The sequence below is a fragment of the Galeopterus variegatus genome, unplaced genomic scaffold (assembly GCF_000696425.1).
Source record: "Galeopterus variegatus unplaced genomic scaffold, G_variegatus-3.0.2 Scaffold807, whole genome shotgun sequence".
NCBI lineage: Eukaryota > Metazoa > Chordata > Mammalia > Dermoptera > Cynocephalidae > Galeopterus > Galeopterus variegatus.
In genome coordinates this window covers 164744-180118 of record NW_007726918.1, presented here as the reverse complement: position 1 = coordinate 180118, position 15375 = coordinate 164744, and the positions used below count along the sequence as shown (strand labels likewise).

Here is a 15375-nt window from a genome sequence, read left to right as displayed (position 1 = left end):
AAGAGGAAGGGGTTCCTGGGACATGTACACACCTGCTTTGTCCTCCCATCCTCCCCAAAATTCCAAAGCTAAATGAAATCTGGTCTTTCTTTAGGCAAAGCACTAAGGCACAAAGAACAAGTTGTCTGACCAGTTCTGATTCTCGTGAAAAGCCACCCAAAGGAGAAGATAACCTCAAGGGCCATGGAGATTTTGTTGGTTGGTTTTGTACTGTTTTCCTTATTTTGAAATAGTTTGTTCAAACAGAAAACAGGCTGAATTGATATGTTCTATGTCACAGATCATACAGTAACAGCCTATTGACCAGATTTTATTCTGCTGGCTAGGAATAAGGCATATGAATTGGCTGTCAACGTTTAAAAATCAGAAGATTTCTGGACTGGCCCGTGGCTCACTCGGGAGAGTGTGGTGCTGATAACACCAAGGCCACAGGTTCGGATCCCTATATAGGGATGGCCGGTTCACTCACTGGTTGAGCGTGGTGCTGATAACACCAAGCCAAGGGTTAAGATCCCCTTACCAGTCATCTTTAAAAAAAAAAAAAAACAGAAGATTTCTGATTAAAAGTATAGGTTCTAACTTCTTTTGAAAAATTGGAAAATGTATTACAATCAGTCTGTCATGCTATATGACAACGACAGACCAGAGCTAAGTAGCCACTGCCTCTTCAGAGAGCGTACACAGTCCCCAACACACCCCCAGCACACTGGGCCCCAGGTCTTATGCTACAAGGTTACTTCCTCTGAGCCAGAGCTTCATGAGTGGTTTGGGTAGAGGAAGAACTGCACTTTTTACAACTAGGTAAGTACCTCCAACAAAAAGCAAACAAGGCAAAGGGGGTCCCTGGTACAAAAGGCAACATAACACCAATGGCCCCAATCCGGTTATCCAGTCCGGTCTGGGACATCCCCCAGGCAAGTCCCAATGTGGGGACATCTGCCACTGGGAACTGACAACCTCAGGCGGTCGCTCCTCTCTGCAATCCCACCCGGACTTTTGAGTCTGCCTCATGCCCCACTCCAAGCTGGTCCTCCTTTGTCCTTCCTTTCCCAACCCCAAATCTTGACTCCTGTGATTTCCCATTCTCAGACCCAATTTTTTTGTTCCAACCACAGTGCTGGCAAATGTAGCCAAATGCTATGGAGAGGAAGAACCGGGGGGAGAGCATGCATTAAGAAGAAAGCCATTGTTTCTGTGGATGGTGAAATCGTGGCTGTCTTTTATGGTCTGGTTTTTCACTTCTCCATGTTTTCTAGCTTCTCTTGGATGATCCAACACAGATTTTACAATGCAACCCCATTGGTTTTCCTGTTTTTACAACATGGAAGGGATTTCCAGCTATGGAACTCCAATTAAGAATAATAATATGCCTTATACGAAATAAAAGTTTAATTAAAAAAGAGATATCTCAACACAGCATTCCTGGAAAGAAAAGAAAAAAGATAAAGATAGAAACCACCTTCCTGGGCCAGTCTGTGGCTCACTCGGGAGACTGTGGTGCTGATAACACCAAGGCCACGGGTTCAGATCCCATATAGGGATGGCCGGTTAGCTCACTGGGTGAGTGTGGTGCTGACAACACCAAGTCAAGGGTTAAGATCCCCTTACCGGTCATCTTTTAAGAAAAAAAAAAAAAAAGAAACCACCTTCCTTTTGGGAAAGAAATTCAGAATAAAATTTTACCTTTTCCACAGAGCTTTACTTCACAGTGGGGGGCATATTAGTTAAGACACCAGTTCTGGAGTCAGAGGACATGGGTTCAAATGCTGCTAAAGTGACTGGGTGACCTTCCATAAGTTTCAACCCCTGGGAGCCTGTTTCTTTTTTTGCAAGATGATACTGAAAGCACCAACCTCAGGGACCCACTGGGAGGACCAAATGAGAGAGACAGTACAAGCCAAGTGCTGCGGACGCTGCCTAGCACATGGCAGGAGCTCAAAACCCCTGGGCCATCATCATCACTGAGCACATCCTTACTCAGACTGACCTGACCATGGGTTAGAGTTAGGAAGCGTCTAAATCAGGGAACTTGCTCCAGTGCAAGGATAAGAATGGACAGCTGCTACAAGAGCACAATGGTGGAATGGGGGCAGTCTGGACCAACGACTGACCTGACCATGGGTTAGAGTTAGGAAGCGTCTAAATCAGGGAACTTGCTCCAGTGCAGGGATAAGAATGGACAGCTGCTACAAGAGCACAATGGTGGAATGGGGGCAGTCTGGACCAACGTCCTTCCCAGTCTTAGTCCCTTGATGCTTCCTCTGAAGAGCATGGGCTTCCTTGCTGGGCCACTGTGCTGTAATATGAGGCAACTCCAGGCAGGGCCCAGCAACCAGAAGCCACCAGAAGCTGACTGCTGTGAGCCATCCAAACTCTCCCCCACTTGGAGGCTGCCAAGTTGTCTGTTCTGGCTCATGAAGCACTTTCAGAGCAAATGTGAACTCAGACCTCCCTAAGGTGATCAGTAAAGAGCAGTGCAGCAGGCACTCCAGTCCACACCCAGCCGCCATTTAGACACAGCAGCTTTCTGCGTGCAGAAGAGAGAAATGACATTTCATGGCAGGGGGCCCAAGGCAAAAGACAGGATCCCCCCATGAAGACACGGAGGGCTGAGGAAGTGAAAGGCTTCAAGTCTCAGCTATGAGGCTCCAACCCGGCATGCTGGGTGCTTGCTCATTTTAATTGGTGCTGCTGCCGGTCTAGTGACACCCCGCATTCTGCCTCAGCAAGGCCCTAAAAAAGCCAGGGAAATGACTCCGTCAGAGCCAAATGCCCAAGCTCCATGGGAGGCTGTGAAAATCTAATTGCTGCTTGGTCTTCAGCTGCCATGCTGCCTCAGCTTCTCTGCCTGGCAGTGGCCACCCACTGTGCCAGGAGTGAGGCAAAAAGGAATCAGATCTTAGTCTGGGTTCAGGACCCCTGCTAATGGCGGATATTCCAAAGAAGCAGCCCAATCTCTGGCCATGATAATAACGCCTATGACTGGCTGAGCATTGACTATGTGATTGCACACATGATCTCACTAAATCCCCCCAACAACCCTACTAGGAGATTCTATCACGATCCCATTCTACTGATGAGGAGGCTGAGGCTTAGAGAAGCTAAGCACTGTACTCAGCTAGGATTAGAAGTCTGGAGGTTGATATATACACTCAACCACTCCACCACACAGTGTATCATAAGTGACAAAAGCTATACAAGTCCCTTGGGCTTCCTTCACTCTTTGACAGCTATAGTGGGGACACTCAGAAACTAAGAGCCACGGACATGGATTTCTGCGGTGCAGAGTCCAGCTGGGGGTTGATCATCCTTTGGTAACAGCCCCACAGCTCTTTTCCAGCAACTCTGTCTGCCCTGAGGCTAACAGTTCTGGCCCACCTTGACCAAGCCTGGTGCCAACCGGCTCTGGCTACATGAAGACTCTGGAAAGTGAGCCAGGGCACCATGTGTTGGCCCCTGCCAGGGGACAGTGACCCTCCACAATGCTGGCATGGCACTGATCCTAGGTAACTCCTGATCACATACCAGGCATCAGGGTGAAGGAGGGAGAGGGGAGTTCTCTGCTCTGTTACCTTAGCCCTTATTCCTGCGTGGCTTGTCACCTTAAAACCATGAAGAATCCATGAGACTGAACACCCTGCTCACACCTCAGCCAGCCCCCTCATCTCCAACCCTTTCCTCACCCAGAAAAGGCATTTGTTGCGGGCCCAGCTTAGGCAGCAACTGGGTTAAAGACAACGAGAAAGCAAAAGCTTAGTGCAACCAGAGTTACCTTGGAAAACCCCGTGCTGACCATAGTGCTCAGACTCTGGACATCTGATTCCCTAAACGTGGTGGTTTAGACCACTGTCTGATGCACAGTGCAGGCTGCAGGCTGTCTCTAAATTGCCCTGTCAAACACCAGACCCACTGACTGTTCTCAAGGTTATTCCTAATTTCCAGGCTTTAAATACCTCAACTCATACCTGCCTCCTTTATCAACCTGACACGTTCTGCCTGTGAGTCATTCATTAGCATTTCAGCAGCCACTCTTATAGCCCAAAGATGTTTGAGTCTTACATAAAATCCACACTGCTCATACAAGGAGAAAGATCCAAACCCTCTAGTTTCCTGCAGGGATAGTTCTTAGCATAGGATTAAAGGTCACAGGCAGCACAGCTAGATTCCTGGGTGCCTGCATCTGAGGAAAAGGTAGGAGTGTTATGGGCTGAATTATGTCTCCCCAAAAATTATATGCTGAAGCCCTAACTTCCTGTATCTCAGAATGTGACTGTATTTGTATACTCTTTAAAGAGGTAATTAAGGTAAAATGAGGTCACATGAGTGGGCCCTAATCCAACAGCACTGGCATATTTATAAGAAGACAGACATAAACTTAGGGACGATCATGTGAGGAAACAGCCAGAAGGTGGCCATGTGTAAGCTAAGAAGAGAGGCCTCAGAAGAAACCAAACCTGCCTACACCTTGATCTTCGACTTCCAGCTTCCAGAACTGCGAGAAAATAAATTTCTGTTGTTTAAGCCACCCAATCCATGTTATTTATATGGCCACCTGAGCAGACTGATAGAAGGAGCACATAGGTTCAGAGCCAGAGGAAGGGCTTGGTGACTGCTGGGTCAGGACAAAGGTACAGGTTTCATCAAGGCTCATACCCTTAGAAAGCTTAGAAAGTTCTCAGTGGTTTATGTTCTTGTCTCTGCCAGCTCTGCTGATGGTCTCCAACTGCATTCTGCCAACTCCTTAATACCTCAAGGGTATACAGCAGCCACAGACAAGGGTGTATTTTAGCCAGGTCAATGATAGCAGTCTCCAGGACGATCAATTGGCCATGTTGGGAGCAATGGGACTCAAGACACCAGTTAGGAGAAAAGGCAGGAGCAGATGCTGCCCACCTCTAACTAAGATGCCCAGACAGCCACTCGGCCCCAGAAACCCCACCAGGTTTATTCTGAGCATGATTTGTTGAGTATCTACATATTGTAGGTATTGAGCTACATGATACAAAGATGAATGGAACTCAGGGCCTATGGGGTGATCAGATGCCTAAACAAGTAGTTACCACACAGTGAGCTCCTTGTAATACTGGAAGCCTAATCAGGAAACCAAGCAGAAAAGGGCAGTGAGTAATTAGCTCTGCCAGGAAGGTGAAGTTCAGTGGAGGCTTCAAAACGATGGTGTTATCAGCAGGACTTTCAAGAAGGAACTGGAGCTCATGAGTAAACAAGAGGCTGGGAAAGGCATTCCAGACAGACTTACCAGCAAGGAAGAGAGATTTAAGAATGCACTGGGATTCAATGAACTAAAAGCAGTGTGATATTGTGGGCTGAGGCAGGAAATGGGACTGTTCAGGCAAGAAGGCACTAGAATACCCAAGGCCTTGTACACTAAAGGGCATGGCCTGCATCCTGTAGAGATGGGAAGATACTGAGGAGCTTTAAGATAAGGAAATTACCAGATTGGATTTGTGTTTTAGACAGGCTGCTCAGACAGCATGGAAGGGCACCTTGGGAAGGAGCTCAATGCCAAAACCCAAGCATGAAATAATGAAGGCTTATGCTAAGGAAGAGCAGGCTTTCTCTGAAATCTTTCCTCAGAGAGGCCCCACTGTTTTCCCCAGCCAGGCCTGGTGGATTACAACTACTAGTTCTTAGAGTTTTTAGTAAATGACCCAGAAAGAGAGTGAGAGAGGAAACTGAGGCACTAATGCACTGTGTAGAAAACACAACGTCTCTGGACCCTGGCAGTTAGTTATCTTTTTTCTTAAGAAACAAACTAAAAGAAGCCACTGACTTTGCCGAGATAAGAACAGCCTCACTAGTGGCTTATCCAACATGAGTTTTACTGTCTCTTTGCTCTTGGCCTATTTCCTACTCATCGAGCTCCATCATCAGTTCAAAGCCTGACGCAGAACTGGGCTGCTCTTCCCACTTTTACCTCACAGGACAACAGAACACCTACCATCAGCTTGGATGCTTTGGAGGGATTTAAAAGTGGCACTCACTAACAACCAGGATTCCCACTTGAATCTTGAGCCTGGCTATTTCCAGACATGAGCCACACCTTTAGTATGCCAACCACCCTTCCTTTCAGCCCATTCCCTTGTGGACTTCACACCTCTGTCACTAGGCAGTGTCCTCCTCTGAAGCTGAGACTGTGCCATACTCACGTACATCCCTTTCCCAAAGCACCTTCCACAGTGGTGTGGGAGGACAGATCAGAGACGCATTACTGCTTACTAGCTGTGTGACCCTAGACAGGTTATTCAACCTCTCTGAGGCCCTCTTTTCCACTATAAAACACAGATAATAACAGTAACTCTATATCTTGAGGTTATATGATAAGATAATGCACATAAGTGCTAACGGCCTGTGCTCACATTTATTAAGGGCTCATAAAAGAAGGAAAAGGAGAAGGAGGAGTAGGAGAAGGAGAAAAAGGAGGAGGAAGAGGGGAAGGAACCCTGGATTCAAATCTCTGCTCACTATCATCTCTTCCTCTGTAAAATAGGGACAATGCTGCCTACCTTGCAAAGGGATCTTAGAAAACAGATGATCCTGAAATCAGAACTACTGCTTTCTCAGCTCTTAGTGACACTCAGGGGGAAATCTGGTTTGTTCTAATCCTCCTGGACCACCCAGCTTGGCCACCGTAGATGGGGGTGGACATGCCAAAGCAAAGACAGGCCTGTTTATAGGGAGCCAGGGCTCCCACAGCACTCTCCTCCCCAGGAACACAGTTCTCCTTCATCACTTCCCAGGGGAGGTTGCTGAGCTCCCTGCAACCCAACTGTGTTTTCTATGGACAAAGGAGACAGGAGAGCCGGGCTCTTCTCTCCCTAGTCCCAAGTGTCTCCGCTTGTGCATGAGAGAAGAAGAGGTTGCTGAGCTCCCTGCAACCCAACTGTGTTTTCTATGGACAAAGGAGACAGGAGAGCCAGGCTCTTCTCTCCCTAGTCCCAAGTGTCTCCGCTTGTGCATGAGAGAAGAGCAGTCCATCTATGCTCTGGCTGAGGAGCACTGGTAGATGGTGGAACATCCATACGCTAAGGAGACCTTAAAGTTCTGGTACTGGCATCTTAGGACACTGCAGAAAAGACCAGTTATTTTAAGTCTCTCTTGAGCCCAAGGCCTAAGTAGATGAAACAAATGGCCTCGAGACAAGGACTATGAAGGTTTTTAAGGCCTCTCATTCTGCCAGAAACACACTTAAAATTTTAAAAATTTAAATCTCACTACCTCTCTTGGGTTCACTTTGTGCTAGGCTTCAGCTCAGAGGAAGACAAAGCAAAACCCCAAACCCTCAAATCAATGGATCACAACAAATGCTCGCCTCATTCCCCCATCTTGGGCAACGCGAGGACTGAGATGGAGACGAGAGAAGCAGTCAGCTCTGTTTTCCTGCCAGTGGTTTCAGAGTGGGACACACAGAGGCTGGTGTTGAGATCTGCTCCTTTTGTTTAACAAGGAATAGAGCAGGGAAGCTAGCCAAGAAGTAGGTTTGCCTGAGTTCCCTGCCAAGCGTCTACAGACAGAGCCTGGGGACCTCAGGTGCAAGGGAGGCAAGTGGCTGAGGGAAGCGAGTGCTCCAGGAGGGCGAGCCCAGCCGCTATAAGCATTATGAAGATTGGATAATGAACTAGATGCCCCCAGTCTCCCAGGAATAGTTTCTGTGTCAGAACTTGGGTCTCAAGTGTGGGGTCAGGTGAGAGGGTACATGCCCCTTCTATCAGACCACAAAGCCCTCATTGTCTCTCCCCCTCTGAAACAGAATAGCTGCAGTCCCCACAGTCCACCCCACTGTCTTACTTTTGCTAGGTAGCTCCTCTTGGCCCAGGCTGTTGGAGGGAGCCTGTGGGGCACTGCCACCCTCATCCAAGGTCAAGATGAGGGGCACATCGTCGTCTAAGCTCACAGCCATGTTCTCCTCTCCTATAGCTCTCAGGATGCAATGTCCAGGGCTTTAAATAGTCTCTGGTTGGAGCTCCCTTTCAAAGCCACTGGCCCAGAGGTGCTTCTCAGAAACTCCATTAGAGGCATCTTCTAAGATTTGGGGGATAAAAAGAAAAGAAAGACAATTATTAAAACATAACCACTACTGATGAATATGTTCTGAAAATAGACAGTGGTGATGACTGCACAACCTGGTGAATATACTAAAAACCACTGAATTATACTTTTTATATTGGTAAAATTTATGGTATGTAAATTATATCTTAATTTAAACAAAGAAGAGTTATTACAGTATAATGGCATTAAAAGGCATTATAAATGGCATCTGCAAGAACAAATATTGAAAAGTTAAGGGTAATTATGTCTGGAGAGTGAGATTAGGGCTAATATATTCCACCTCCACCCATCTTTACACTTATTTGTGTGTGAGTTTTATGAAGAATTTAAGACAGGGCTGGCCGGTTAGTTCAGTTGGTTAGAGCATGGTGCTGATAACACCAAGGTCCAGGGTTCAATCCCTGTACTGGCTAGCTACCAAAAAAAAAAAATTTTTTTTAAAGACAAAAAGACAACCATTAGAATAATAGTAATTAATACTTAATGAGCACTTACCATGTACCAGGGGCTTTACTAGCAAACTATAAGTAAAAGTTGACTGAAACTTCAAAACAGCCCCAAGACATACAGCACCTAGCTTCAATGACCAGTAAAGTGTCAGCATGCCAAGTAATCTATATTTGTCCATATCTTTTTTTTAAATGTCTTTCACGTCAGGTTTATAAGCAACCTCTCAGGAGTAGTTAGACACATACTCCCAAGATCATTCTAGACTTTGCTGGTAAACAATACATATCATTCTCATATGGGCATTGTTCTAGATGTAAGTGTTTGAGGAAGAAAGGGAAGGAAACATGAGTATTTTTAAAATGATGTCCAGAATCACAGAGCAAAGGTGCTCATCCTTAACTCTCAATTTAAAACACTCAGAACTAGCCTGTTACAGTTCCTATTTATACACATTCCTGTTTCTGCTTAGAAGGACCAAAAGAAAAGCAGGGACTCAGCAGATCTGACTGCAGACCTTTGAACTTGAAAACAACAGCAGGTTCCTTCCTCAAGCTGTGGCCTCCAGGCTGAGTCAATTTTGCCTCCAAATTGACCCACTGAATGGCAACATGGCAATTTACTTCTCTCGTGATTCATTAGAATAACTTCCAGCAGATCCCTCAGCACCAATAGGGGGAATGGCACATCTTCTTAAAACAAGACAGCAAAAGTAAATACCGTGCTACTTGCTGCTAAGCCTGTAGCTTTCAGCCCAGCAAACTTCCTGTGAGAAGATTTTTTTTTAAGTTTCCTCCAGATCTGAGGATTTATTTTACTTTTAAACTCACTAGTGAGAGGCAGAAGAGGAAATCCCAGGTGAGATGCTACCATTAGGCTATCTTAAGAATTATTTTTTTAGGTTTTTTTTTTTTTTTTTTTTTTTTTTTGGTTTAACTCTTTACCACGGAAATATTCAAACGTAGTCAAAACTAGAAAATATATAAGTAACTTCCTTGTATCCATTACTCATCTTTGACAATCATCTCCTGTACTTATTTTGAAGGCAAGAGAATCTATTAATCCTCTCAACTCATCAAGAAGTTTCTTAATTTTATCGTTATTGTCATAATGGCTAGTGGTTTTTATGTTTTAACATTAGTATATAACTGCTTGCTTGCATGCATTATCTCAGCTCAGTGGCTCTCAACTGGGGTGATTTTACCCCCCAGGGGATACTAGCAATGTCTGGAGACATTTTTGATGATCATACCTTGGGAGTGGGCGGGTCACTAGTTGGTAGAGACCAGGGATACCACTAAACATTCTACAATGCACAGGGGAGACGACTCCAAAATTATTATATGGCTCAAAATGTCAATAATGCTGTTGTTGAGAAATCCTATCTTAGCTAATATTCCCATGTTACAGATGAGGAAACCAAGGCTTACAGTAGTTAACTTGCCTCTTACAAGTAAACAGGGAAGTGGGATAGCCCAGATTTCAACTCAGGCATTCTGAATTCCGTGACCCATCCCACTTACCATTATCCTATACCCACTCCCAGAATCAGTTCCCCAATTTGAATTTAAACCCTTCATTTTACAGAGAGAGAAAAATGAGGCCCAGAGAGGGGAAGGAACTTGTCCAAGGTCACACAGTGCAGACTGAGAACCCAGGACTCCTAAGTCCTAGCCCTGTGCTCCTTCGGCGGGCTTTGGCTCTCTGTACGAAGGACCCAGGTCACTCCTGCGGAAAGGTCCCGGGGAAAAGAGCCAACTGCCAACCCGCTGTCCACTGGGGCAGCCTGACCCGGGTATGAGTCTCCTGCGGGGTCACCGGAGGGCGCCGGGGAGATGAGCGGGTGAAAGGAGAAGCAAGAGGCAGGAGTGCGGGCTCCAGCTCCACGTGCTCCCAGTCCGGGTCTGGGCCCCCACTTGGGGGTCGCCCGAGGAAACCGGGGGAGAAGAGAGAAGTGCAAAGCCCAGGCCTGGGCTGGACCGAGAGAAGCGCGCCCCTCTGGCCCCGCCCTGCCCACCTCCCACACCCGCAACCCGTCCAGCCGCAAACCCTTACTCCACGCCCTCTGACCCTTGACCCCTGCCCTCTCTCTCGGGCCAAACCCTCGCACCCTTCAAATTCTTACACGTGCCGCGCCAGCAACCCGGACCGCGCGCCGGAGTCCGCACCGTGCAGCCCAGCCCGCCGGCGGCGCCGCCACCAAAGCCCCGAGCCCAGAGCTGTTACAGACACCGCTACTTCAGCCGCTGCCACCACAGCAGCTGCCACCACAGCAGCTGCGCCAGCTCTCCCATCCACCGCCCACTGTCCCCTCAACCCGGTGGCCCCGCCCCAATTCCCCTTCTCCACGGCCTATTGGCTATCTTGGGCTGCCATGGTGAGCTCTGATTGGTAAAGCTTCACGTCCTTCCCCAGTTCTCACCCGCTGCCGATGCAGTACTCCCGGCCCGCCTCCTTGAGAAGGGGCGGGACGAGGAAGCTCCGCCCTGTTCCCACTCCCATCCTCGCCACCTTACTTATCCAGCCCAACCCAGAGGGCGTCCCGGGTCTTTCAATTGGTGAGAGGACAGAGAGACGGTGCTCCTAATTGGTCAGGACTCAGGAGGTGGGCTGACTGAGCGGAACAAGGAATTGAATGGTGAAAAGGAAAGTCAATCAGATGTCGAGTCCCGCCTCCTGAGATTGACAGGTAACCTAGCAACGCAGGGACAGCGGAGGTAACTGCTGATAAAGAAACTCGGAACCCTCAGAGCGGGTGAGTAACCAGGTGGGGAAGGGTTGGGAAGGCGGTACATGTGGGATGGGATCTATCCCGCTCTCCTTTGGCTCTCTGAGGAATCAGTAACCCCACTGCGATCCTGACACACCTTCAAGACCCTGCTCTCTAGCTCCTGCAAGGACCACAGGGCATCCTCTTCGGTGTTCCTGCCTCTATTCTGCTTCTCCGCCTGTCCACTTCCTCATCCCTAAAATGGAGATGATACCAGTCAAGTAGAGTCACATCATAGGTAAATTACTTTATGTCATAGGTGATGGGGGTAAGAGGGTAGTTTATGTCTCCCACCATTCCATCCAACAGCTGCAGTGCAACAGAAAGCATCTCGCTCAAGTGTGTTTAAATTAAATAATTTTGATTAATATTTGCCTTTTGTACTAACTTGAGAATTTAACTCTCATCCCTGTCCTTAAAGTGTGATTTCTTTGAACATACTCAAGACAAAGTTTCTTGTGAGGATTAAATGAGTGGAGGTGATGAAGAGATTGGCAAGGAGCCGAGCAACATAGTAACTGCTTAGTAAACAGTGACAATTTTTTTTCTAGAACACATCTGGCCTTGACGCTTCCTACTTAAAAAAGTTCTAAGGAAGTTCTCTCGTTCCATACCTTAAACATTCATATATTCAACAATTATTTACCGAGTGCCTTCTCCTGGGTGCTGGGGTAGAGAGATTTATAGAAGAAACTTCATTCCTCCCCTCGAGGAGCTTGTAGTCTAACATGGGAGATAGTAATTAATACAATAATATAGTAATTGTAAAATTACACTTGTGGAGATTGATTTCCAAAATGATGGAGTGAAGGGCTAGACAAATCCTCTTCTCAAAAAGCAACTATAGGGCTGGACTTTAGCTCATTTGTGGGTCGGCCCCGTGGCGCACTCGGGAGAGTGCGGCGCTTGGGTGCGCAGCGGGGCTCCCGCCGCGGGTTCGGATCCTATATAGTGATGGCTGGTGCGCTCACAGCGCTCACTGGCTGAGCGCGGTGCCGGTGCCGGCGACACCAAGCCAAGGGTTACGATCCCCTAACCGGTCACGAAAAAAGACAAAAAAAAAAAAAAAGAACATGATGCTGATAACACCAAGGTCAAGTGTTCAGATCCCCATACCAGCCACCCAAACAAACAAAAGCAATTATAGTCCATTGGTGGATGAATGGATAAACAACATAGGGTATACATATGGAATGGAATATCATTCACTGTAAGAAGGAATGAAAGTCTGAAACATGCTACAACATGGGTGAACCTTGAAGACATTATGCTGAGTGAAACAAACCAGACACAAAAGTAGAACAGTGGTTACCAGGAGCTGTGGGGAAAGGGAAATGAGGAATTATTATTTAACAGGTACAGAGTTTCAGTTTGGGATGATGAAAAAGTTCCGGAAATGGATAGTGGTGATGGTTGCACATAAATGCTAATGTGAATGTGAACTGTACCATTAAAATGGTAAACTTTATTTTTACTTTACCACAGTTTTTTATTTATTTATTTATTTATTTTTATTTTTAAAAGATGACTGGTAAGGGGATCTTAACCCTTGACTTGGTGTTGTCAGCACCACGCTCACCCAGTGAGCTAACCGGCCATCCCTATATGGGATCCGAACCCATGGCCTTGGTGTTATCAGCACCACACTCTTCCGAGTGAGCCACGGGCCGGCCCCTACTTTACCACAGTTTTAAAAAAGCAGCTGTAGAGCTTGACAAAACTGTCTAGTGCTATTTCAGCACTCTGAAAATCGATCAAAGGCATACAACAAACTGAGAGCATTTATTCATGAAAATTGCAGAAATCTGAGTTAGTAGTGTACTTACCTGGGGCTTCTCTGAATTCCCTAGCCCTTAGTTCTGTTGGCATGATAGTTCAACCAGGGTGGGCAGTCCGTGAAAACCAGTAGCTTCACTGTCACTGCCTTCTTGGGCTCACATGATTTGGAGCACTGTTGGCTAACATGGCGTTCTTGGTGATAAGAAAACAGGGAAGACCACAGCTGCAGTAGTCCAGGGTTGCAGTCCTATTTGGGGCAAACAATAGACTGACAGCTTGGGGTTCTGGGAAATGAGACAGCCATATGGGGCTTGATAAGCTTTACATATCCTGGTTGCCCAGAGGTTGTGCACATGTATAGTAAAGACCACAGGAGGTTCAAGCCACTGTCACACCCCTGGCCATTGGAGCCTGTGTAGGTATGCAGAGGAGATGTAAGAAAGTCCAACAGAAACTACAAGTCAGGACAGAGTTGAAAATGACCTGAACATTGACTGCACTTACCAAAATAGAAGTCTTACTGGCTCAAAGTGTTAGAGCACAACCTCTGACCAATTTTTGGCTAAATATTAAGCTGTGTAGATAGAGAAACAACCCTTAAGAAGCCAGATTTAAAAAAAAATAATAAGAAAGAAAAACTGAGCAGAGCTATCAGTAGCTGTATATTGTGGGGGAGAGCAATTTGACAGATTTAGTCCAGAAAGTTACTTACTAAATATACAAACAAAAAACAAAGATGATAATCATTAGGAAGAAAAAAATCAGACTACAGAGTTGCTACAATTTTAAAATTTCCAATATTCAACAAAAAATTGTGAGATGTGTATAGAAACAAGAAAGTATAAACATAGGGGGAAACAGCAGTGAATATAAACTATCTGCATGTTCCCAGATGTTGGCTTTGACAAAGTCTTCAAAGCAGCTATTATAAATACGTTCAAAGAACTAAAGAAATCATGTTTAAAGAATTAAAAGAAGGTATGATAAAAATGACTCATCAAGTAGAAAATATTAACATATTTTTCTCATTTGTTAAATTGAAAATTGTATGAAACAATATTTATAACATTATATTGTTATGTAATATAAGATCATATAAAGCAATATTTATAATTATTACAAGTATATAAGATTATGGGCTGGCCAGTTAGCTCAGTTGGTTGAAATGCGATGTTACAACACCAATGTCAAGGGTTTGGACCCCTGTACTGTACAGCTGCCAAAAAATATATACATACATACATACATACACATATATATATATATACACACACACACACACACACACACACACATGAACACGTGTATATAAGATTGTATAAAGCAATATTTATAGCAATATACTGTTAGGTTTATAAATATATCGATGTAATATATATAACAAGAATGGCACAAAAAGGGAGGGAGGAAAAGGAAACACTGGACTAAAGTTTTTATATATTACTAAAATTAAGTGAGTGTTCTTCTGAAGTAGATTGTGATAAATTAAGATGTATATTATAATCCCTAGATCAACCACTAAAAAAAAATTGTTTAAAATGTTAAAAATCAACAGAGGAATAAAAAAATTGCACTAAGAAATATTTATGAAACACAGTTAAAGGTAGTAGAGTAACACAGGAACAAAAAAAGACATGAGACAAATGAGAAACAGTAACAAGATGGAGGATGTGCAAACCACCATATGGGGGTGGCTGGTTAGCTCAGTTGGTTAGAGCACGGTGTTAGAACACCATGGTCAAGGATTTAAATCCCCGCACTGGCCAGCCACCAAAAACAAAAATTAGGAACAACCATATGAAGAATTATATGTGAATAATTAATATAAATGGAAAAACACTTCAATCAAAAGGTAGAGATCATCAGACTGGATAAAAAAGTGAGACCCAACTATATACTGTCCTCAAAAGACACACATTAGACTCAAAGGCACAAATAGGTTGAAAGTAAAAAATTGGAATCCATGCAAACAGTAACTAATAAGAGAGCTGGCTATATTGCTGTCAGATAAAATTGACTTTAAGACAAGAAATATATAGCAATATAGGGAGACTACAGTCAACAACAAAGTACTGTGTACCTTTGAATAGCTAGTCAAGATGATGGTGAATGTTCCCAATAAGAAGAGGTGACAAATGTTTGAGGTGATGGATATACTAAGCACCCTGACGTGGTCATTGCACGTAGTATGAATGTACCCAAATATAATATTGTATTCCACAAATATATATGGTTATCATGGGTCAATTAAAAATAAATTAAAAAGAGAAGGAAAAACAAAAAGAAATAGAGAATAGTGGTTTTCAGAGGCA

At 45.1% G+C, this 15375-nt stretch overlaps 1 protein-coding gene across 2 annotated transcripts in view; it reads right to left on the bottom strand.

Annotated features, from left to right (window-relative positions):
• TPCN1 (two pore segment channel 1) overlaps nt 1-10828 on the bottom strand; it is a 61334-nt gene extending 50506 nt beyond the window's left edge. Inside the window, exons 1-2 of one of the 2 annotated variants that reach the window (XR_550462.1) lie at nt 10640-10713; nt 7807-8040 (exon numbers count right to left, since the gene is read on the bottom strand). Coding sequence is in view for 1 of the 2 variants with exons in the window: in XM_008572585.1 (XP_008570807.1) it covers nt 7807-7918 (112 nt within the window). In the remaining variant the exon portion in view is untranslated. Of the gene's footprint in view, nt 1-7806; nt 8041-10639 lie in introns of both variants that reach the window. The other variant, XM_008572585.1, reaches the window with a different exon arrangement.
• Nucleotides 10829-15375: the final 4547 nt, after the last annotated feature.